This window comes from Microcaecilia unicolor, chromosome 1 (assembly GCF_901765095.1).
Source record: "Microcaecilia unicolor chromosome 1, aMicUni1.1, whole genome shotgun sequence".
Lineage (NCBI taxonomy): Eukaryota > Metazoa > Chordata > Amphibia > Gymnophiona > Siphonopidae > Microcaecilia > Microcaecilia unicolor.
The window spans coordinates 549,408,252-549,433,782 of record NC_044031.1 but is presented as its reverse complement, the minus strand read 5'-3'; the positions used below and the strand labels follow the sequence as shown (position 1 = coordinate 549,433,782).

Here is a 25,531-nt window from a genome sequence, read left to right as displayed (position 1 = left end):
AGAGTTCAGGCCCTACACACCAATTCTGCCTTGTCATAGATTCTGTAACTGGTTGCAGGGAGCCTGACTACTGTGGGGTTGGTCCCTCAATGATCACCAAGCCCCTGAAGGTTGGCCTGGCATTTGAGTACTGGCACCTTTTTCGCTAGAAAAAAACGCACTGCTTATAACACCTAGGTTGCCTTATAGAATAGGCTTCTACCATGTGTCCTGTTACAGAATTGCCTTCAGAGTGGCTATTCCTAGTGCTAAAGGTAATCTTCTATTCATTGCACTGTCTGATCTGGATGACACTGTAAGCTGTACAAGGGTCCAACTTAGATAACATTTTGACACCTTCAAACAGGTCTGAGATCAACAACAGGGACTCTCTGTCCAAGTCTACATTTCTATATCTTTCATAGCCCTTCCCCACCCCCCTGCTGGGATGGACTGGGTAGGGCTGGGCGCCGCCATTTTGCAGGCAGCGCCGACAGAAGAGGAGAGAGGTCACCTCCCTCCTCCAACTGCAGGTAGGGGAGAGGGGAAGGGTCACTAGACCACCAGGTGGGGGGGGGGGGTTTTACCCGCGGCCCACTGGGCCACCAGGAAAATCGGTGGGATGCTGGGGGTAGGGAGCTGGAGACCCATTGGATCTCCAGACCCCCCTGAACCTGTGTTTGGGGGGGTCAGCGGGGACCGGAGGTCCACCAGACCTCCAGCCCCCTGTTGCTGGGGGGAGGGGGATTCTCACTTACCTGTGGTCCACTGGGCCACCAGGGATGCTTGGGGAGGGGTTAGGGGGAGCTGGAGACCCACCGGATCTCCAGACCCCCCTGAACCTGAGTGCGGGACAATCCTCCCCCATGATCAAAGAGAATTGTGCGCTTAAATTTGCATGCAATTATCTCTGATCATAGGTCCGGTAAAGCCCCGCGCTGTTCCAGCGCTATTTTTAGAGTGCTGTTTGGAACAGCACGGGGCTTTTGATTATCTGCCTGTCAGTCACCAACTCCCTGAGTCCCCATCTAATCCCCTTTTCTCTATCCCCAGTTTGCCTCCTGAAAGCCTTTTTTTTTCGGAGGGGGACACATTTGCCATCCCTAGGGTTCTCCTTCTACATGGACACCACTGTACCAGGCTCATTCTTTCTCTCTCATGCTCCCCCTCCCTGCCCCCAAACAACCATCTCTCACACTCCATTCCCAGGTTCACCCCATCTTATTAACCCCACCCCCAAGCTCGTTTCCTCTATTTTCCCTTAAAACATTCTTCCCCTCACCCCTTTTAAAATTCACCTTTTCCTCCCAATGATCAAAGTTTGTAGAAGGGGAGCAAATGGATTTCTCAGGTCATTGCCTCCTCTGTAGCCAGAAATGGCAGAGATCACAGCCAGAGGGGAGGGAGCAAATTAGCATCAGTGCTTGCAGTGACAGGGAAGGGAGCAGGATACAGCATTTCCAACCCAGGCCGATGGCACCAGTGATCATGATGGCAGTGTATATGCTATAGTGGTGATTGTTGTGGTGGGGGAAACAGCAGAACCACCTGCTCTGAGCTCTCCGCAGCCTGCAACTAAATGTGGTTGTTCAAGTACAGATTTGCTATCTATGCCAAACTTTTGGTTTCACACCTCCAAGCTCATTATGACACACTGGTTGAGAACCACTGGTCTAGAATCATGAACAAAAGAACCAAAACAGGAAGGAGGCCCCTGTCATCAGTAAATAAGAAGATTGAGCTTTTAAAACAAAGGCAAACTCAATAAATACAGTATAACCGAGGGGACAAATTTCACTATGGGTCAAAGTACTCACCAGTAGGTTCAGATCCACACTAATCTTCTGTATATCTCTAGACCTAGAGATCAGCAGTCAATGGCTTGACTTCAACAGTTTTCCATATGAGCAAACAAAATGAAAACCAAACAAGTTTCAGCACCATCAGAATGGACAGTCTAACATCTTCACATGATCAGAGGGCCAACACAGGAAGACTGGGAAAGAATGGCATTGAGCTTCATGATTCAGGGGTGGTTCCAGAAAGAGAATAGCCTTTTACTGACTCAGAAACTTGCAGGCACGTGAGAAACATAGGTCCTGCCTCTTTCTTCCATCTTTCTTTGCAGCCAACAGTATAAGCCTTACATAGGCCATCTACACAGGCTTTTCTATCTGCAAAGGAGGGCAGATGTCAAGGCAGAGGTGGAGAAGTAGTTCCAGGAAGGTGACCAGAGCTCCAACTAATGGGTCAGAATACATACATCTACTCACAAAGACAAGGATATGTGCATCCAGCCCAAGAGGTAAGTCTCAACAGATCAGCCTATTTTTAATCTGTTCAGAAAGACCATTCCAGAAATCTGTCATCAATACCACACTATTTCCATAGAGATGATGTGGAACTCTACCACACACTAGCTCAGTGCTTCTCAACCCTCTTTTGGAGGCACACCTAGTCAGTTAGGTTTTCAGGATTACCACAATGAATATGCATGACATAAATTTGCATATACTGTAGAGTCATGGCATGGAAATCTATCTCATGTATATTCGTTGTGGCATTCCTGAAAACCCAACTGGTAAGGTATGCTTCCAGAAGAGGGTTCAGAAGCACTGTACTAGCTGATCATGCAAACCCTCTTTTCCATTTTAAAGAATGCAGAGGAAATGGAAGCCAGGTAGCCCGGGCCACCCAAAATTCTCTTGAAAATATAAATGAAAGTATCATAATTAGCAGCAATGGGATCCTACAGTAACTCCCTTGCCAACAGCAAGATAACGTAGGCAACTCTGGATTTGTGGTTTCTAAGACAAATGGACTATTGCATAAACACAATGGAAGAAGAATGATTCAGGAATCTATAAAAGGTCTTCAGACTACCAGAAAAGTGTAGAGGAGTCTCAGATTTAGGTTTCTTGTGAGGCAGGATTGGCACTGTCTCATCCAAGGGGCCTGAAGAAGCATGCTCTGCAAGCTGTGCTTGAATGAGCTGAATGGACAGGCAAAGCTCCTCAATTTGCTCTTACAGACTGACCTAGTGCTGGTTTTATTCTTCAAGGCATCTTTCTTGAGCAGCTAGGACCATAGCCAACTCTACAGGATCCGTATTGGCTACAGTCTGATATGATGGATCTTGTTAGTGGGAGGTACCTGAAGACAGTGAGAAGTCAGAGGTCCCAGGAGAAGACAAGTCACTGGCTGAAGCACACCTAGGCCTGGGACAGTTGCAGTGTGGTCTTCTGACTTTAACAACTGCCTTCCCTTTGGGTTGAACACTGTGGTTCTGCTGGCTGCCAGGCCTTAGCTGCATAAAGCCAGAACCAGGGGAGGGTAACTTAACACTGGAGGAATGGTAGAACCTGATGACACTCACCAAAAGGGCCAACCTCAGGAACAAAGTTTGTTTGAGAATGGGAACTGATTTAGGACCGAACAAGTCTGAAAGGGAAGAATTAAGATTAGGAATATACTGTAGTATGGTCACAGCAAGGAACCAAATACAACAAGGCAACAGTAGAAAGGTGAAAACTGAGCTCTAGCAAGGAGGCCAATCAAATATTAGATACAGATACACATACAAAAGAGCAATAAGATAGAACCTAGATGAGTGGTTACAATGAAGTAGAATGAAATAGCTAACCAGTCAGGTGGAAAACGCTAATACTTGCTGCAAGGAGATCAAAAGATCACTCAGCAAGGTTTTCTTTGAAACTGGCTGATATTTAACCTTGGAGGATACATTTTTTTAAACAACAGCCACTTGATAGTGACTAGCACTGAATATCCAGGACAGCAGTGACAGGTGTCGCTATCCGAATTCCATTTTTGTTGTCCATACTTTTCCAGATAGTTATCTGGTTAGTGGGACTGAACATTGCCACTACCTAACTTTCAGCTCCACTTTTTTTCTATCTGGCATTATCTGGATGGTGCTAAGGTGATTTGTAATGATATTCAGCAGCAGTACCCAGACAAAGTCATTGAAAATCAACACATAGTCACAGCTAAGGGAAATATCCAATTGCTAGAGTTATCTGGCTATTTCCCTTTGAATGCAGAATCTCACAATCAGCCGGAGAAGCCAAATTAAATTTGTAGATGATACAAATCTATTCATAGTAACATAGTAGATGACGGCAGAAAAAGACCTGCACGGTCCATCCAGTCTGCCCAACAATATAAACTCATATGTGCTACTTTTTGTGTATACCTTACCTTGATTTGTATCTGTCATTTTCAGGGCACAGACCGTATAAGTCTGCCCAGCACTATCCCTGCCTCCCAACCACCGGCTCTGCCACAGACCGTATAAGTCTGCCCAGCACTATCCCTGCCTCCCACCACCGGCTCTGCCACAGACCGTATAAGTCTGCCCAGCACTATCCCTGCCTCCCAACCACCGGCTCTGCCACAGACCGTATAAGTCTGCCCAGCACTATCCCTGCCTCCCAACCACCGGCTCTGCCACAGACCGTATAAGTCTGCCCAGCACTATCCCCGCCAAAGTTGTTAAAACACATGTAGATGTGAAAAATTGTAGGAAGACCTTAAGAAACTGGCAGATGAACAAATGCAAAGTGATTCCCATTGGGAAGAATAACCCAAATCATAGTTACTTGGTGCTAGGGTCCACCTTAGGAATCAGCACTCAAGAAAAAGATCTATGTGTCCTTGTAGATAATACACTGAAATCTTCTGTCCAATGTGTGGCAGGGGACAAAAAAGCAAACAGGATACTAGGAAATATTAGGAAAGGAATGCAAAATAAGACCAAGAATATTATAATGCCTCTGTATTATAATACAGTGTGATCTCACCTTGAGTACTGCATTCAATTCTAGTCGCTGTATGTCAAAAAAGATATAGCGGAATTAAAAAAGGTTCAAAGAAGAGCAAATAAAATGATAAAGGGAATGGAACTCCTCTCATATGAGGACAGGCTAAAGAGGTTAGGGCTCTTCAGCTTGGAAAAGAGATGGCTGAGGCAGTGGCGTAGCCAGACTGCCAATTTTGGATGGGCCTGAACCTAAAGTGGGTGGGCACAAAATTTTCTCTCTATCCCCCTTCCCCACAAAATTTAGTCACACTAATCAGATGCATTTGTCACATAGGGGTAAAGTGCTGCTTTTCAGTGCATCAGGTTTCAGAAAATGTATTTAAAAGCCTAACACCCTTTTCAATGAGCTTTCAGAGGCCAAAACCTCCTGCCTCAGGTCGCATAACGCTGTTATGGTATCCTCTCCTGACCTAAGGAAGGAAGTATTGGTCTCTGAAACTTTATTAGCACAGGTACCATATTACTTTATCCTAAATTAAAATAAAATTATTTTCTTTACCTTTGTTGTATAGCCATTTACTTTTTCTCATTGTGTTGCTCCCAGTCTCTAGATTCTGCTTGCCTTCGTCTTTCTCTTGCCAGGGTTTCCTGTCCATTCACAACCTATGGCTTTTCATCTTTTCCTCACCCTTGTTCTCCACATGCCCCTTCCTCTTATTCTCCAGTCTTTCCCTACTCTGTCCTCTCCCTCTTTCCATCCAGCAGCTCCCCTCTTTCTTTTGCATCCAGCGTCTTTTTCTCCCTACCCTTCAATTCAGTGTCTTCCCTCTTTCTCTCCTCATCCTTCCACCCATCTACCCTCTATCCTGATCCTTCCATCTAGTGTCTCTATCTCTCTACCCTTTTCTGTTGTCTCCCCTCTCTCTCTCTCTCCACGTCCTTCCAGTCTCTCCCCTTTCTCTCTGCATCCTTCCATCCATCTCCCCTCTTTCTCTCCCTATCCTCCCATGTCCAGCAGCTCTCCCTTCCCTCCAGTCCCTTCTTCCTCTCCCTCCCATGTCCCAGCAGCTCTCTCCCTTCCCTCCAGTCCCTTCTTCCTCTCCCTTCCATGTCCAGTAGCTCTCTCCCTTCCCTCCAGTCTCTTCTTCCTCTCCCTCCCATGTCCCAGTGGCTCTCTCCCTTCCCTCCAGTCCCTTCTTCCTCTCCCTCCCATGTCCCAACGGCTCTCTCCCTTCCCTCCAGTCCCTTCCTCCTCTCCCTCCCATGTCCCAGCGGCTCTCTCCATTCCCTCCAGTCCCTTCTTCCTCTCCCTCCCATGTCCCAGCGGCTCTCTCCCTTCCCTCCAGTCCCTTCTTCCTCTCCCTCCCATGTCCCAGCTGCTCTCTCCCTTCCCTCCAGTCCCTTCTTCCTCTCCTCCCATGTCCCAGCAGCTCTCTCCCTTCCCTCCAGTCCCTTCTTCCTCTCCCTCCCATGTCCCAGCGGCTCTCTCCCTTCCCTCCAGTCCCTTCTTCCTCTCCCTCCCATATCCAGTAGCTCTCTCCCTTCCTTCCAGTCCCTTCTTCCTCTCCCTCCCATGTCCAGCAACTCTCTCCCTTCCCTCCAGTCCCTTCTTCCTCTCCCTCCCATGTCCCAGTAGCTCTCTCCCTTCCCTCCAGACCCTTCCTCCTCCCATGTCCCAGCAGCTCAGCCATTTTTCCTCCAGGTCCGCCCATCTGCATCCTTCGCACGCTATCTCTATCCCTTTTGTCCCACGGAGGCAGCGCTTCCTTCCTGCCCTGTCTTCTCCCCCAAAGCTCCACTGCATCGGTCCCTCCCTGCAAGTGGGATCCTCCTTCGCCGGTCGCGCTACGCTGCCATGCACACGCAGCTTCGCTCCTCACCCTACCGCGTTCATCCGGCCCTAAACAGGAAGTGCATCACAGAGGGCCAGATAGACACGGCAGGGGGAGGAGCGTAGCTGCGTGTGCATGGCAGCGTAGTGCGAGCGGCGAAGGAGGATTCCACTTGCAGGGAGGGACCGATGCAGCGGAGCTTGGGGAGAAGACAGGGCAGGAAGGAAGCGCTGCCTCCGTGGGACAAAAGGGATAGAGACAGCGCATGAAAGGTGCGGATGGGCGGGCCTGGAGGGAAAATGGGTGGGCCTGGGCCCGTCCAGGCCCACCTGTGGCTACGCCCCTGGGCTGAGGGGGGATATGATTGAGGACTATAAAATCCTGAGTAGTATAGAATGGGCAAAAGTGAATCAATTTTTCACTCTTTCAAAAAGTACAAATACCAGGGTACACACAATGAATTTACATAGAAATATTTTTTCACTCAAAGAATAGTTAAGCTCTGGAATTTGCTGCCAGAGGATGTGGTAACAGCAGTTAGTGTATCTGCACTGGGATTGATATCATGGAATGTTGCTACTAATTAGGTTTCTGCCAGGTAATTTTGATCTGGATTAGCCACTGTTGGAAGCAGGATACTGGGCTAGATGGACCATTGGTCTAATCCAGTATGGTTATTCTTATGTTCAAAACATTTAGCAGGCTGCTGACCGGTTAAATCACTTGGTCAGGGCTAGCTGCTAATATTCAAAGGCACTTAACCAGCTAAGTGCCACTGAATATCATGGTTAGCACCGAACACAAAGCCAGCTATGTTGGGGGCATTCAGGGGCAGGGGCAGAACTTGGTCGTTTAAGTACTGTTATTCAGATTTAAATCTGACTAATGAGGAACGAAAACCCCAGGCAACATCATCTTGTAAACATCAAAAAATACACCCTTCAAGTTCAGGTCATGGAGATATAATAGTGCCTCTCTCTGCAGCCACCTCACTGCACAGTTGCTCATACAGCTGAGGGTTTTTCTGCCTGATGTGGCAGATTGGATTTGAGCCCCTCCAGATCCTAACACACACCAAACTGTCTGCACATTCAGCAGATGTAGAAGCCTGAATGTGAACACTGAGGGGATACCTAGGCAACCAGCTCTGACCTGGGCTTGAAGGACGAATTTCTGGACATCTATGTATTTTTTGATGCTTATGAGATGATGTTGCCTGGGGTTTTCCTTCCTCAGTGGCCAGATTTAAATTTGGACTCCTATTGCAGGTAGTATAGCCGAAACACAGCGAACTCAAGCAGTGATGTGCTTTCCCATGTATATTGACTCAGCAGTTGTTAATAAAAGACCCTTTTTAAAGATATCTCTGGCTGTAGGCTGGTTCTTTAGTCATCTCCACTGTTCTGTTCCTGTGCTTTAGCAAATCTTAATATAATAAAACGCACCTTGAACGTCAGATGACGTCAGAAGAAGGCGGAACACAGCGAACGGAAGGCTAGACGTCGGGAGCGCCACCTCCTTCCCTGACACTGCGCTGCCAGAACCGCCACCGAGGTAAATTTAAAAAGAAAAAAAAAAAAAAAGGGATGTTGGGGGGAGAGAAGAGGGTGGGCAGTAAAGTTGAACAATGGGAGCGGGAGGGCAGGGGAGAAACGACAGCATGGATGTGAAGGGGGGGGGGGGAGAAGAGGGCGGGCCAGGCTGGGACATGGGAGAGAGAGGAGCATGGATGCGAGGGGGGGTCATGGAAGGGAGAGAGGGGAATTGCTGGAAAAGGATGAATGGAGGGGGCAGGGGACAAAGGAGCATGGATGGGCATGGATTGGGATGGCAGGGCTCAGGGAAAGAGGGGAATTGCTGGAAAGGGATGAATGGAGGGGACAGGGGACAGAGGAGCATGGATGGGCATGGATTGGGAGGGCAGGGCTCAGGGAGAGAGGGGAATTGCTGGATAGGGATGAATGGAGGGGACAGATGGGCATGGATGGATATGGATTGCAGGACAGGGCTCAGGGAGAGAGGGGAATTGCTGGATAGGGATGAATGGAGGGGGCAGGTGACAGGAGCATTGATGGGCATGGATTGGGAGGGCAGGGCTCAGGGAGAGAGGGGAATTGCTGGATAGGGATGAATGGAGGGGACAGATGGGCATGGATGGATATGGATTGCAGGGCAGGGCTCAGGGAGAGAGGGGAATTGCTGGATAGGGATGAATGGAGGGGGCAGGTGACAGAGGAGCATGGATGGGCATGGATTGGGAGGGCAGGGCTCAGGGAGAGAGGGGAATTGCTGGAAAAGGATGAATGGAGGGGCAGGGGACAGATGGGCAAGGATTGGGAGGGCAAGGCTCACACTCTCTCTCTCATATACAATGTCTTTCTCATTCTCACTCTCACACACTCTGTCTCACACTGTATCACATTCACTCTCTATGTGCCACACAGTCACTCACACACTCGCTTGATCTCATACACTCACTCTCACAGAGAATCTGTGTCTCACACACACTCTCTCTCTCGCACACACACACACACTCTCTCTCACACTGTGTCTCACATACACACTTGCACACACTCTCATTCTCACACACACACTCTCTCACAAACACACTCACACCCAGACTCACTCTCTCTCTCACACACACACTCACACTTTCACTCTGACTCTCACACAGTCACTCTCACATACACTCTCCCAAACATACACACTCCGAGGAAAACCTTGCTAGCGCCCATTTCATTTGTGTCAGAAACGGGCCTTTTTTACTAGTAGATCCATAAATGGGCCTTCTGGCCTTTATTTACTATCAAGTCTATTCTTCTATGCATTTGCAAAATGAGCTGTCAACATAACTGCTTCTTTACACAGTGAAGGTATAATAAAGTAAATTGAAAGACAGCAAAGTAGGGGTGGATGATATCTTTAAGCTACAAATGTTTAAAGATTCAAGCATTTAAGTTCTACTATGGAATCTTCCTCAGGTAATGACAAGGTACATAATATTAAAAAAAAAAAAATCTACTTTGGGTCTGGATGTCCATTTGATAGATTTTGAAGATCTAAAAAAGAATCAAAACTTTTCTTGGCAGTAAAATCTCACAATGGTAGAAATAATCTGTTTTGTAGCAGCAGCTACGGTCTAAGGGGCCCTTATACTAAAGGGTTGCTGCATGGCAACCTGGAACTACTGCCGGCTCAACGCCCAGCGCGCACCATTTCCGGCGCTAGTGAAAATATTTTTTTAATTTTCCGCAGGGGGTTACCTGGCGGTAATCGGGCCTCAATGGATGGCAGTTAAGTGTTCTCCCATAAAATGGCTGCACAGCAACTGCAAATTTACTGCATGGCCATCTATTATTTTGGCTTTTTTACCCACTGCAGTAAAAGGGGCCCTGGTGCACTGCCCGGAAAAAACGGCCACCGCTGCTACTGCAGCTTAGTAAAAAGGCCCCTAAGTCCTCCTTCAGACATGACATATCTAGTAAGAGCATAAGATTATACAAAGCAAATAAAGGTCCTTGTGATGTCTTCTAAACCCAATGAAATCAAAATGGGTTCATTAAAACTGAAGCAAGGGAAGATCACAGTGATTGCAGTAATCTGATATATTGCTCTCACATCAATGCCAATGATCCAAGCTAGAAATCAAGAACTCAAGGACACTGAACTGATATAGACGTGAAAAATACAGGGCTCATCCCAAGCTAATGTTTTCCACCAAGTAGCATAGCATCTAAGCAGTTGAAATTAGTTAGTGGGTTTGGTGGCTTGGCAAAGCTATCTGAATGAAGTTCAACATGTCCATAATAAAACCAAAATTGCTTATGTGGAAAAAAAAAAGCAGTCTAACAGAACAGTGCATCTGCTGGGAAATCAAATGAAAGTTCAGTGTAATTATCAGAATTTTCCTTTTTCAAAGATTTCAGTTTTAGTAACCATTTACAATATTAATAGCAAGCCTTTGCTGACATGTTTCTCTTTTCTTTAAAGAAATCTGATATTCTATCATTTAAACTTTTTTCTGGCTTTTGTCAAATTTAATTTACTATCAAAGTTTTCCATAGTTTAGAGTTAAATTAGTTTTTATCCAGCAACTATAAAGCTAATATGACTTTTAATAAATACATTAAATTCTAGCACATTAGGTTAAATTGTACTATTCCAAAGTATAATATATACTTTGAGATGTGCTCAGAGAAATGCTAGATCTTTTATTCCTAATCAACAAAGTTGTGGAAAAGCTATTTGAAAAATAATACTATATTTCATATTTTTTCCAATAGCATAAAGATCAATGCTCAGATCTTTCTGTTTTTCTCATAATTATCTCACTCAGTCTCTTCTACTGTTTCCTCTTGCATCAATAACATAGTTTCCTCAAAATCACCTCACTTCCAAATTGATCTCTTCATCTTAGTTACTACCAGGCTTATTTTCGAAAGAGAAGGGCGCCCATCTTTTGACACAAATCGCAAGATGGGCGTCCTTCTCACAGGGTCACCCAAGTCGGCATAATCGAAAGCTGGTTTTGGGCGTCCTCAACTGCTTTCCATCGTGGGGATGACCAAAGTTCACAGCGTGTCGGAGGTGTAGCGAAGGCGGGACTGGGGCATGCCTAACACATGGGCGTCCTCGACCAATAATGGAAAAAAGAAGGGCGTCCCTGACAAAGTCGTCCCTGGACAGCTTTACCTGGTCCTTTTTTTCTTACGACCAAGCCAAATAAATGTGCCCTAAATGAGCAGATGACCACCGGAGGGAATGGGGGGTGACCTCCCCTTACTCCCCTAGTGGTCACTAACCCCCTCCCACCCTCAAACAACAATTAAAAAAATATTTTTTCCAGCCTCTATGCCAGCCTCAAATATCATACCCAGCTCCATGACAGCAGTATGCAGGTCCCTGGAGCAGTTTTAGTGGGTGCAGTGCACTTCAGGCAGGCGGACCCAGGCCCATACCATCCCCTACCTGTTACACTTGTGGTGGTAAATGTGAGCCCTTCAAAACCCACCACAAACCCACTGTACCCACATGTAGGTGCCCCCCTTCACCCCTAAGGGCTATGGTAGTAGTGTACAGTTGAGGGGAGTGGGTTTTGGGGGGGGGGTTGGGGGGCTCAGAACACAAGGTAAGGGAGTTATGCACCTGGGAGCAATTTCTGAAGTCCACTGCAGTGCCCCTAGGGTGCTCGGTTGGTGTCTTGGCATGTCAGGGGGACCAGTGCACTACAAATGCTGGCTCCTCCCACAACCAAAGGGCTTGGAGTTGGTCGTTTCTGAGATGGGCGTCCTCGGTTTCCATTATCGGTGAAAATCGGGGACGACCATCTCCATAGGCGGTCGGTGGCCCAACTGTTTGGGGAGGCTAAAGGGGGCATGGTTAGGGGTGGGGCCAGGGGTGGAGCTTAAATCCATAATTGTCTGATAACACACAGAAAAAAATAAATAAATAAAAATAAAAGTCACAATTAATACCTTTTATTGAATTTAGATATTAGCTATGTATCATATGTCAAAGAATAAAGTGGTTGCTCAAAGCATATACTAACCACAATCGCTCAACTGAAAAAACACTATGCACAACTTTGTGCAAAAACACACTCAGAACCTTACTGTACCATAAATATTACACTGGGCAGAACCTAATACACCAATATACCACCCAAACGGAAAATGCAGACCGTCAACCATATGAAACAAGGATCATAATATCACAATTCTCATGTAGCGCCACAAAACATCCTAATTCATGTTTAATGTGGGATAAAATGCCATAAATAAGTAAATAAATATAAACTTTTAATGTTGAGCACCTGATTCTCAAAGTGGACATATTCTAAACACTATAATGAAAATAAAATGATCTTTTCTACCTTTGTTGTCTGGTGACTTTGTTTTCTGATCATGCTGGCCCAGTATCCGATTCTGCTGCTATCTGTCCTCTTAACTCCGTTTCCAGGGCTTCCTTTCCATTTATTTCTTTACTTTCTGCCTTTCTTCTTCATTTCTTGTCCTTGCTCCCCTGCCCCCCCCCTCCAGCCATCCACACCCACACACCCATTGATTCTCTCCTCTCCTCTCTGTTCCCGGGCAGATTTTCTAACAGAAGCTGCTCATCCAATCAGAGAGCTCTATTTGAATGCAGATTAACATACAGACACTATAATGGGAATTTTTAGTCAAAAACACTAGCTCAACCCTTCGTTTTTGGATCAAACTTCACATTTTTGATCAGAGCCATGCCCTAACATTAAGGCTGTAAACATTTCCAACCATTTTAACCCATAAATATGCAAATGAGAACCTTCCAAAAACGGGCTAATTTGCATATGGCTTGAGCAAATTTGAGTACATGGCATACCAATCCCACTTCCTAGCACCTAAATTCTGCAATTAGATTTAATGCAAATACTTTTAAAACTTATATTTAGCACTTTTAAAATTTCAGGGGTCAGTGCAAGTCTCTTTGGTATGAACTGCTCATGTGCAGGAATTCAACCTAGTTAAATATCTCCCTGGCAACCCAGGACACCTCCAGCCAACCTCCCTGCTCTGCTCTCCCAGCAGTAATGTAATCAAATTACAACTGGTTATACACAAGGCTAGAGACGGCTTTCACTGCAGCTGCTGCTATTTAAACCCCCCAGAGCAGCGGGGACTTGCGGGAGAACTACTACTACTACTATTTAGCATTTCTATAAAAACAGCTGATCCATCCTGCTGTGGTTGGGGAGGCATAGCCTCCCCAAGCCTCTTATACCGGGCGCCTATGACCATCTCTAAGGACGACCATCTCTAAGGTCGACCTAAATTTCGCAATTTGGGCGTCCCTGACAGTATTATCGAAACGAAAGATGGACGACCATCTTGTTTTGATAATACAGGTTTCCCCGCCCCTTCACCGGGACGTCCTGCGAGGGCGTCCTCAGGAAAACTTGGGCGCCCCTTTCGATTATGCCCCTCTATGTGTCACATTTTTATTCTGTTTTTTTTTGTGGTATGCCAGATTCCTGTATACTCAAAGTTATCAGAACCACTGAGGTGAGGCATTCCCTGAGTTTAAATTCTCTAATTAGGCTCAACTCACCTGTAGCAACCGGTAGCAGAGCCATAAAGAGGCACTTCGGTAAGCACATATGTAACCACAAATGCATGTAAATGCCTGTTATAAAATTCCCACTGGCCTAAAAGTAGATGCATTGACATGACGGTGCATATTTTGCAAGTAGATGTGTACAGGGGCGACATTCAGAAGAATGCATGTAGATTATTAAAGAGGCTTATTTTTGCACATATTTAAATGATCTGTGCACAATTTCTGCCACTTAATGCCAGTAGTTTATAAAGATACATGAGCATCCATGTATCTTTATAAGAATAATGCTTATGTAGTTGTGATTTGCCATCTTAAATTAGATGGATCCTTATAAAATCATCCCCATACTTTGCAGCTACCTGTGTAATTTGTTGCAAGTACATGTGCATAAATAGTGAGAGCATTTTGCACCTAAAATATTTTGTGAGAATCGGTCAGGGCTAAAAGTATATATATATATATTTGAAAATGTCAATGCATGTTGTTTCTCTATTCCAAGGAAAATTCATCTTTTTATACCAGCTAAAAGGAAGCATGTGTCAAAGCCCATGTGTACTTTTGGCTAGGTTAATATACCCAGGTAAATATCTTTGAAAACTATCCTGTGACAGGACACTACTTATACCCCTGTCTTGGACTGTAGTCTGACAGATCCAAACAACCAAATGGTCAATTTTATTGATTGGTGCCTCCAGTTAGGAGTGCTGATGGTGTATACTGAGTGCTAATTCTATAATGCCATCTGTGTGCCAAGATGCTGAACAGAATACTAGCATAAACTCGAACTGGTATGCCTACAAAGTCAATCACAGGTGTAAATGAGCTACGTGTGTATGTTAGAGACATGCCCTTCCCATGTGTATGCCCCTTGCAATTATGTGTTACCCTATAGAATAGTGCATTGTGCAAGTACACATGTAACTGCTAATTATCTTGGCACTTATGCAGGCTGCTGCCCAGTTACACAATTGCCCTGCAAGTGACTAAGCAAACTTGCAGAAAATGCCCTTCCTTGGGACAGAAGCATTTCATACACAAAAGGCAGATACTGACTTAGAAGATGGCCTGTAGTTCTATACAACAACCTAGGCTGCCTTTATAGCTGTAAACAGTTACTTTTTAACCAAGCTAACTGCAAGCTCCTTAAGCTTCTTGTAGAACTATGTTCATCTAGCTCTAGGCTGTGGTTTGCAACCCATGACTCTTTTTAATCTCGTTATGGTTCTGTTACTACTAAAAAGAAAGTAATTTATAATGATTCAAAGACATTGTCTAGTTTTTGCCTCACGCAGATTAAGAAAACACCATCAGGCTCATTGGCTCATGGGATAGTAGGGGGTATTATGGGCATATGATGGTACCAGCACACAACCGCTTTACTGTGGGAGTCTAGCTTTGACAATAAGGGTGACTTACTATTGCTAGGTCAAAGACAATCTCAACTGGCAGACTGAGGGGCCCTTTTACAAAGGTGCTGGAGGGTCTGTGCACGTGCAGCATGCGTCAAATCAGCACTACTGCCTGGCTAGCGCATGAGCTGGGCGGTAATTCCAAATTTGGTGTGCACTGAATCTCATGGTAGAAAATGATTTTCTATTTCCTACTGTGGGCCACTTACCCAGCGGTAAACAGCAGTAGGCGTGTGCTACATATTTACCGTGCAGGTAGCGTGTGAGACCTTACCGCTAGGTCAATGGGTGGTGGTAAGGTCTCAGGCCAAAAGTGGACGCACGATGGTTTCAATTTTAGCACATATCCATTTTACGGCCCCTTAAAAATAGACCCTTTTTCCTACACGTGGTAAAAAATGGCCCAGCATGTGCCCAAAAGACGTGATCAAACTACAGCAGGCCAACGTTTTACTGCGGCTTAGTATAAGGACCCCTAAATGCAAATAACCCAAAGGTTGATTTTGCTATTCTAGAGATATGGGCTTCCAAAGCCAAATGAAAGTTAAAAGTACTTGGGTAAGCAGCTTTTGAAAAATGTGTAAACAAATTATCATCAGATGTTCATGGGTTCTTATTCTATTTTTACAATATTTTTGCCATAGAAAATGGACTTAGGATGGTGAATAACCTCATAGCATTTTGTTAAATAGCAAGTCACTGTTCATATCTCTCATTCTGAATTCCTACATAGCTATCAAGTGTCAGGGGAAATCTATATCATTGATAAGGAATGTCCTTACACCAGAGAGAATCCTTAAAACAAAATTTCAAAGCAGAAAAAAAAAAGATTTAAAAGAGCATGGAACTTTAAATATAAAAGTTGAGTACAGCACTGGTATTCTGGTCTAAACTTAAAACCAGCCTTTTAAAATTTTATATATTATCGCTTGGGGGATAAAATTTCAAAACAGGGGGTTTTGCCTATAAATCCCATTAACTTTAATGTGAACACGCAAGATCTGTGGGAAAATCCCATCTTCAGTCATCATTAAAAGTTAACCCCAAAGGTTTAAGATTTATCAGTTTCCAGAGAAAATAACCATGGCTTTATAAGTAAATACATGACATTTATGCTCTCTGAGGCAGGGCTGAGGCAAATTTGGTTTTTCCAGTTTATACCCCATACAGTTTTACTGAATTGAGCTGAAACCAGACTCTGTTTGTAGGGCAAAGAACTTGGCAGGATACACACATGATCTCACTGACAGCTTGTGTAGCATAATGACATTAAACCATATTTCTGTTGGGGTTTTCCTACTGATGCATAATTCAACACATATTTAGGCATAATTCAATTTTTCCCACAAATACGCCTTCATTTCAGAAGCAGAAATTAAAAAAAAAATCTGATGTTACTGATTAATATAAAATACAGTAACAGTTTTGAAGCTCACAAATCCTTTTGTCTAGAAATGTTCTGGTTACAATAAAGTACCATATTGGCCCAAATATAAATGATTCTTTAAAAATATTGTGTTTGCCCTCTAAATTAATTTTAGGGTTATAATCATGACCACTCCCTGCAGTTCACCCTAGTTATCTTGGAAGCCTGATACTTCTACTGTTAATGTTCTAACCTTGCTGCTTCAACAAGTTACTTTAACATTTTCTTAAAAACGTTTTTCCTAAGTCACATGTTATAGTACTGACGTATCCTGCGGAGGAAGGGGGTATTTACAAAAGGAACCAATTTTAAGCCTATTTTATGAAGGCAACAGAGACACCTATGTGCTTTTATAAAGTGGGCTCCCAAATCCAGCACAAATGCCCCTGCACAAATTTACACCTGCTGAAAAGAATGTGTAAATTTGTGCATGTGCTATACATGAGTATAGGGAAACATTATGTCTTACCGTATAATTCTTTTCCTTTAATCGCAGCATATGAATCCAGAAACTAGTGGGTTGTGTCTATCTACCAGCAGGTAGAGATAGAGATCACTGACATGAACACAGTGATATAGGACAGGTAGCTCCCCAGCAAGTCAGTATGTTGTTTAACAAATCAGAGAACTGAGCAAGCCCCCAAGCTGCCCCTACAACACCTTGTGCAGCGCCTGCTTGGTTGCTATTGGCCATGCATAAGTCCTCTGTTTCATTAACACTATATGCCTCCTGGAATTGCCGACCTAGACTTTCTTTGTCGCCCAAATGGACTATGATTACGTTGGCTTGTGTCATTTACTTTATTTTTGTTTTGTTTTGTAAACTCATGTAGAGCTAGAAAAGTCAACTAGGAGCTCCTACACACAGCAGAAAGGGTGGGACACTGAATTCATCTGCTGCAATTAAAGGAAAGAAAATTATCAGGTAAGACAAATTTTCCTTCTTTATCATCACCAGAAGATGAATCCAGAAATTAGTGGGATGTAGCAAAGCAGTCCCTACAAAGGGGGGAATCCACTGACCCAATGGACAGAACCATGGTGAAATTGCAAATTCCAACGCATTGCCATATCCAAGCGATAATGCCAAGAAAAAGTATGAAGGGAAGCCCAAGTTGCCACCCAACAGATGTCCTCCAGAGAAGTTACCAATGAATGAGTAGAATGGGCCCACAGAGCCACTGGGGTCTGGCGGTCCACCAGAAGATATGCTGAGGAAATGGCCTCCTTAATCCATTGAGCTATGGTGGCCTTAAAAGCTGTGAGGCTCTTCCAAGGCCCTGAAAGCAACACAAAAAGATGATCTGAGCAGAAAAACTCATTAGTCACATGCAAGAAACACAAGAGAACACGGCAAACATCCAGACACCGCAGATCAGCAAAGTCCCGTGGATAATCCTCTGCTACGAACAAAGGGAGATACAGCACCTTAGGCAGGAAGAAAGGCACTGTCCGGATCGTAACCCCAGCCTATGAAAAACAGAGGACAGGATCCCTACAAGATAAAGACTGTAACTCTGACACCGATTGCGCAGAAGACACAGCCACCAGGAATACCACCTTTAGCGTCAGGTCTTTCAAAGACACCTTCTGCAACAGCTCAAAGGGAGCCCACTGCAGGGCCTTCAGTACCAAATTAAGTCTTCACTCCAGACAAGAAGGCCGCAGATGGGGTTTCCACTGATTAACCTCTCTCAAAAAACACACATCAGGATGAGCAGCCAGCAAAGAGTTCACAACTCGCCTTCGATAACACGCTAGGGCCGCAACCATAGGCGCCCCGTATAGGAGGCTTGGGGAGGCTAAGTCTCCTCAGCCCAACCGTGACCTTCATCTGGCTGCTGCCCCCACAAGCGCAGGGCTGGCGCAGCGCTGCAGCCAGGCAGCTCTCCGATGGTCCCTCCTTCCTTCCTGCTCTCAGCTCCCGACCGGCAGCCCTCCTCCTCTCCGTTCCTCCCTCCTCCTCCTACCCCCCATGCATGCGTGTGTTTTAACCCTTTTACTTTCCGTGGCAGCGACATCAATGACAAAGAAGGCACTGCAGGCTCGCCTCCGGCTCCAGCTTCTCCCTTCCCTCTTCACATAGTGTCCCGCCTTCTGTGATGAAGCATTTCCTGTTTCCGCGAGGGCGGGACACTGTGTGGAGGGAAGAGAGAAGCTGGAGGCGAACCCGCAGTGCCTTCTTCTTCACTGATGTCGCTGCCATGGAGAGTAAAGGGGTTAAACACGGGTTAAACATCAGAAAGGGTGTAGAGCCTAAATCATGACACATAAATCATGACACACTACCTCTTGAAGGATCTACATATGGTCGTTAATAAAAGGAGGTCATTGGCACCAAAACATCAGAAAGGGTGTAGAGCCTCAATCATGACACACTACCTCTTGAAGGATCTACATATGGTCATTAATAAAAGGAGCTCATTGTGAACACTATCCACCCTAAAAGGGTGTTTTGTGGCTCTACATGATGTAAGCCACATTGAGCCTGCAAATAGGTGAGAAAATGTGGGATACAAATGCAACAAATAAATAAATAAATAAATTGTGATATTATAAGCCCTTGTTTCAAATTGTTGACAGTCTGCATTTTCCATATGGGTGGTATATTGGTGAATTAGGGTCTGCCCAGTGTAATATTTATGGTACAGTAAGGTTCTGAGTGTGTTTTTGCACAAAGTTGTGCATAGTGTTTTGCAGTTGAGCGATTGTGGTTAGTATATGCTTTGAGCAACCACTATATTCTTTGACATATGATACATATCTAATATCTAAATTTAATAAAAGGTATTCATTGTGACTATTTTATTTTTACTTTTTTTTTTCAGTGTGTTGTCAGACAATAATGGATGTAAGTTCCGCCCCAGCCCCTAACCCCACCCCTTTAGCCTCCCCAAACAGTTGGGCCACCGACCACATATGGCCACAACCTGGACCCGAAGCAAATTAAGCGCTAGGCCCTTCTGAAGCCCTTCCTGCAAAAAAGCCAAGATCTGTGGCAATAAAATTGACAGAGGAGAATGACTGGAGCCCTATGACTCAAAAGTACGCTAGATTCGTGCATACACCACAGTAGTTGAACACTTGTAGGATTGCAGAAGGGTGGTAATAACCCCCTCTGAATAGCCCTTTCTTCTCAATTTCGACCTCTCAAAAGCCAGGCTGAAAGATCAAAGTGGAAGGGCTCCTCCATGGGCACTGAACCCTGACAGAGAAGATCTGAAACCAGCAGAAGAGGAAAATAATTGTCCATGAGCAGCTGGCTCAGGTCTGCATACCATGGATGTCTGGGCCAATCCATGGCCACCAGAATCACCTGATCCTGATGGTGCAGGATGCGATGCAGAACCTGTCCTATCAGAAGCCACGGAGGGAAGATGTATAGCAGTTTTACCACCGGCCAGGGTTGCAGTAGTGCATTCAGACCTGTGGATCCGATCGACCGGCCTCTGCTGAAAAAGTGCGACACTTTGGCATTTGCTCATGTAGCCATCAGATCCATAGCCGTTATGCCCCCAGTATATAGATAGCTGGGTGGCTGGTGGACGTGTGGATCGCCTGGTGACTTGCCTGCCTGGTGCAAGGGTGGTGAACCTCACGCGCAACCTAGATAGGATTTTAGATAGTGCTGGGGAGGTGCCGGCTGTCTTGGTACATGTGGGTACCAGTGACATAGGAAAATGTCAGAGAGAGGTTCAGGAAGCCAAATTTAGGCTCTTAGGTAGAAAGCTCAAATCCAGAACCTCTAGATTAGCATTTTCTGAAATGCTACCCGTTACACGTGCTGCGTGCAGGGCCAAAGAGACAGGCAGAGCTCCGGAGTCTCAATGCATGGATGAGACGATGGTGCAGAGAGGAGGGTTTTACATTTGTTAGGAACTGGGCAACATTCTGGGGAAGGGGAGCCTATTCTGAAAGGATGGGCTCCACCTTAAGCAGAGTGGGACCAGGCTGATGGCGCAGCATTTAAAAAGAAGATAGAGCAGCTTTTAAACTAGAAACAGGGGGAAGGCCGACAGTCGCTCAAAAGCGCATGGTTCGGGATAAGGTATCTTTCAAAGATATCACCAAAACAGGGAAGATAGGGTATCCTGATAGTGAGGTTACAAAAGAGACCGTAGTAGATCAGGTGTCCTTAAATAAAAATAAAAATCAGACAAAAGATTGCAAATTAATACTGTCAAGTACTGAGCATGATGTAAATAAGAACAACAAACATAGTTTGAAATGTCTATGTGCGAATGCCAGGAGCCTAAGAAATAAGATGGGAGAGCTAGAATATATTGCACTAAATTAAAAATTAGATATAACAGGCATCTCTGAGACCTGGTGGAAGGAGGATAACCAGTAGGACACTGTCATACCAGGGTACAAATTATATCGTAGTGATAGCGTAGATCGAATTGGTGGAGGGGTAGCATTGTATATTAAGGAGAGCCTTGAATCAAATAGATTGAAAATTCTGCAGAAAATAAAACGCATCTTGGAATCACTATGGATTGAAATTCCATGTGTAAAGGGGAAAAGGATAGTGATAGGAGTGTACTACCGTTCGCCTGGCCAGGATGAACAGACGGATGCAGAAATGTTAAAGGAAATTAGAGATGCAAACAAACTGGGCAACACAATAATAATGGGTGATTTCAATTACCCCGATATGGACTGGGTAAATGTAACGTCAGGGCATGCTAGAGAGGTAAAATGTCTTGACAAAATCAAGGACTGCTTTATGGAGCAGCTGGTACAGCAGCCGACAAGAGAAGGAAAAATTCTAGACGTAGTCCTTAGTGGAGCGCATGATCTGGTGCGGGAGGTAATGGTGCTGGGGCCGCTTGATAACAGTGATCATAAGAAGATCGGATTTGATATTAGCTTTGAAGTAAGTATACATAGGAAATCCAATACGTTAGCGTTTAACTTTAAAAAAGGACTATGATAAAATGAGAAGAACGTTGAAAAGAAAAACTTAGAGGAGTGGCTGCGAAGGTCAAAAATTTACATCAGGCGCGAATGCTGTTCAAAAACACCATCCTGGAAGCCCAGGCCAAATATATTCCGTGTATTAAAAAAGGAGGACAGAAGACCAAATGACAGCCGGCATGGTTAAAAAGTGAGGTGAAGGAAAATATTAGAACTAAAAGAAAATCCTTCAGAAAATAGAAGAAGGAACCGACTGAAAGTAATAAGAAACAGCATAAGGAATGTCAAGTCAAATGCAAAGCACTGATAAGGAAGGCTAAGAGGGACTTCAAAAAAAAGATTGCGTTGGAGGCAAAAATACATAGTAAAATTTTTTTAGGTATATTAAAAGCAGGAAGCCGGCAAAAGAATCGGTTGGACCACTAGATGACGGAGGAGTAAAAGGGGCAATCAAGGAAAAACAAAGCTGTTGCGGGAGACACGTTAGTCTGCAATACAGGAGAATGAACGTGGACATCTTCCATGTGGGAAACCACCATGTCATCTGTTAGCACCTGGAAGCTGTCTGCTGTTTACCACAGTGGAAACAGAGATTGCTGGGCTCTGCCAACATCTCCCCGGGGAGCGAAGGGTTTGGACTGTGCGGGCAGAGACAAGAAGAAAGATCAATACCCCTCCCCAGAGCTGCCTCCGCAGCTACCCCAACATAGTCTGAATCATTCCCCCGAAGACTGTACCCTGCTCACCACAGTCCTCATACTATGGAGCTTAAGGGGCTTAGCTTGTTTTTTCTTTTTTTTCTTTTCTTGTTCCACAACAGCTTGCAGAGAAAACTCAAAGCAGCACCAAGTGCTCAGAATAGAAAAGCTGGCACCGAACAGCCCGAACACCCCCACGCTCAATTGACCAGGTGACTTAGACCAGGAGCACCCCAAAACAGAGGAATCCAGGAGACAGCAGAATTCCACCCATCTGCCTGCTGGAAAAAGAGATGTACTGACTTGCTGGGGAGCTATTCTATATCTGGTACATCCTACCTGCTGGTAGATGGACGTAACACACTAGTTTCTGGATTCATCTGCTGCTGATAAAGAAGCTTATTTTATACAATATGAGCATGCATTGTAACTCTGCCTGCGCTCTGCCCAAACTATGCCCCTGAGAACGCCTACATGCAAACTGTGCAACAGTAAGCACCCACTTTCCATACGGGTATTTTTTATTAACATTGTATTGTATACACTCATACAATTTTATAAACATGCTTTTCTGCATGTAAAACTAGCTTTACATGCGGATAAAGATTTATAAAGTTACCCCCATATTTAGCAAATATTTAGTGATGTATAATGAGTTACATTAATAATGTTTGCTTCAATAAAGGATTCTTTTTTCTCGGGACCTTGTGTGTGATCTGCTGTTTTTTTGCATCACTTTTGGTGCAGACCAAGAAAATTGTATTGCATTTAATGAAAAGAGATATTTCCTGACACAAACCTGGAGAACATCGCCAAGATCAGCAGTGCTGATATCAGGGTCCTCAGTGGTGTTGAAGGGAACAGGAGTTATTCTTACAAGGGTGAGCACCCTGGGCTCTGGATATCTCCATAACATCATCCCAGGACTATCCTCTGTCTCATTGTAAAACACAACTTCATGCATATTAGGCAGCTTCTGTGCTTCTGCAAAATGTAAGATTTAATTAATCATAGATCACCACATATAAAATGCAAGAAAATACTGTATTCATTCTGACGTTGACTTTTTTAAGCAAGAGAGAAAAACAATTCTCCAGTGTCATATCAATAAAAATTGATCAAACCAATATGCACATTTTTAGTAATCTTCTAAAATGCATTAGTTGAAAAGTAGTCATTGAGGCATATTTTCAAAGCACTTTGGGAGGCTAAGTTCCATAGGTTTCTATGGAACTTTGGGAGGCTAAGTGCTTTGAAAATGAGCCTGATAGTCTTCCTACCTGCATCCTGTATATATTGGAATAGACCTGTCCTGAGATCATCAGAGCTATGCTCAGTTTTGAAAGCTTGGCACCTTCCTACTGGAGACAAATGCTGGATTGGTCGATCAGGCATTAGCATCTCAGACCTCCCCTGTCTGTTCATGTAAATTTGTATAAGTTCATGTAAAAGGACTAAACAATTCAAATGCTCTTGACCCCAGAAGACCTAGTAAAATAAATATTGGAAAAAATACAGATATTATTGTCAAATTTCAAAAACATTTTGAATCCTCTTAAAACACTAATCCCCCTGTTTACAAAGACACGCCATGAGCTGCCAGAGTGGTAATGCCGCAACAGCCCATTCAAATTGAATGCGCTGTGTTGGCATTGCCGTGCGGCTTTGTAAACAGGAGGGTAAATCATTGTATTTTCATGAATGGTTACACCAATGTACAGTAGCCATATCTACAAATAATGATGAGAAAATGAGAAAGCAGTAATAAGTCCCCCCCCCCCCCCCAAGACATTGTAGGACTGCAAGCCTATTTTAAAAAGGAACTCCATGCTGTTGAAAATATGGCTGGCATGCACATCATGGGTACAGAGTGGGGGCAGTGGCGTTGCGAGGGCAGCTGACACCCGGGGCGGGTCGCCGCTGCGCACCCCCCCCCCCACGAGAACATACCTGGAAGGCAGTGAGGAGCGGGCGGGAGAGCCAATCCGCCGAGTGCACGCTGCTGGGGGATGTCGGCGTCTCGCTGGTTCCTTGCTCTCTCTGCCCCAGAACAGGAAGTAACCTGTTCCGGGGCAGAGAGAGCAAGGAACCAGCGAGGCACCGACACCCCCCAGTGGCGTGCACCTGGGGCGGACCGCCCCACTGCCCCCCTTCCTACGCCACTTAGTGGGGGGGAAGGGGGTGTTTGACATTATGTGCTGTTACTTCTCGTGAATGTAGCTCGCACTTGGAGGATGGGGCTGTAAATTAAAGGAGTAATCTTGTCCTTGATGCAGCCAGTATCTCAGGTGAAACATGGCCATGTCGGGCACAGATGTTTGAATTCCTGGGAGCTTTTAGTTAACAAATAAAGACTGTTTTTTTCTCACAAGGTCTGCCTCTTTGTTTTATCTTCCATGTTGGATTTGGTGGACTGGTTGCCTCGTTGTTTCCTGACTACTGTTCTATTATTGCCAAAGCATTCTTTGCAGGCTATAATGCTTTAGTATTGAAAAAAACCTAACAATTATCGGAAAATAATACTACACTCAAGCCTTCCAGAATGCATAGGTCCCTTCTTCAGATGGTTTTGAAAGCTCAAATACTTTATCACCTTTGGAAAAGTCTTAGGATGGGCCAAAAAAAAAAAAAAAAGTACCACAGTCTACAAAGAAACCTATTTTCTGCTTCATCTCACCCCAAACTATATCTGTCTGTTGCTGGTCTGCTGGCTAAAAGCACATCCAGCTCCCTGTACTCCTCCTTTCAGCCAGCCTTCCGACTCCCTTGCTGACTCACTGGATTTCCCTCTATAAACAGCTGATCAGTCTGACTAGGCCATAGCACAAGGGTCCTTACATCAGCAAGGACCCAACAAGCTGGTCCTAGAAAGAAAATATACATGTTCTAAACACCATAGGGAGGGATATATGCTTCTCTCCAGCAGAGAAGCAGCAAAACTGGACTGGTCTACTGTGGGATTACTAGAAAGGAGCTATCAAGTGATGCTATCTCTGGAACTATTATGGTTAGTAGAATTTGAACTTACTCTTTATAATGCTGTAACACTCCTCCCCCTGCCTAGGAATCAGCTGTCAGTGCCCCCCTCCTCGGCGCATCACCAAAGCCCCCGCACGTTAACTCCGAGCTTCACAACCTTGCAGATCAGAATTATTTATATAATATACATGGGTGTCAAGCAAGTATAGGAGATGATAGTATCTTCTTCCTCCACCCGCCCCCTTCTTTTTAAAACAACAGAAAAAAAAAACTTGCTATAAAGGAGGACAGGCTCAGTTGCAATGGCAGACCCCAGAGCCAAAGCACACAAGTTACCCAGCTCCACCAGACTCCCTCCCGCCCCCCAAAAAACATCTAACATGCAAAATCAGCAACTCTCTCTCTCACTCACA

General features: G+C 44.8%; 1 protein-coding gene across 1 annotated transcript in view; it reads right to left on the bottom strand.

Moving 5' to 3' along the window:
- Positions 1–25,531, bottom strand: part of VPS13B (vacuolar protein sorting 13 homolog B) — a 1,674,799-nt gene that overhangs the window by 425,930 nt on the left and 1,223,338 nt on the right. The window contains 2 exon segments of the mRNA XM_030217225.1: positions 22,939–23,123; positions 23,420–23,627. Of these exon segments, the coding sequence (XP_030073085.1) occupies positions 22,939–23,123; positions 23,420–23,627 (393 nt within the window).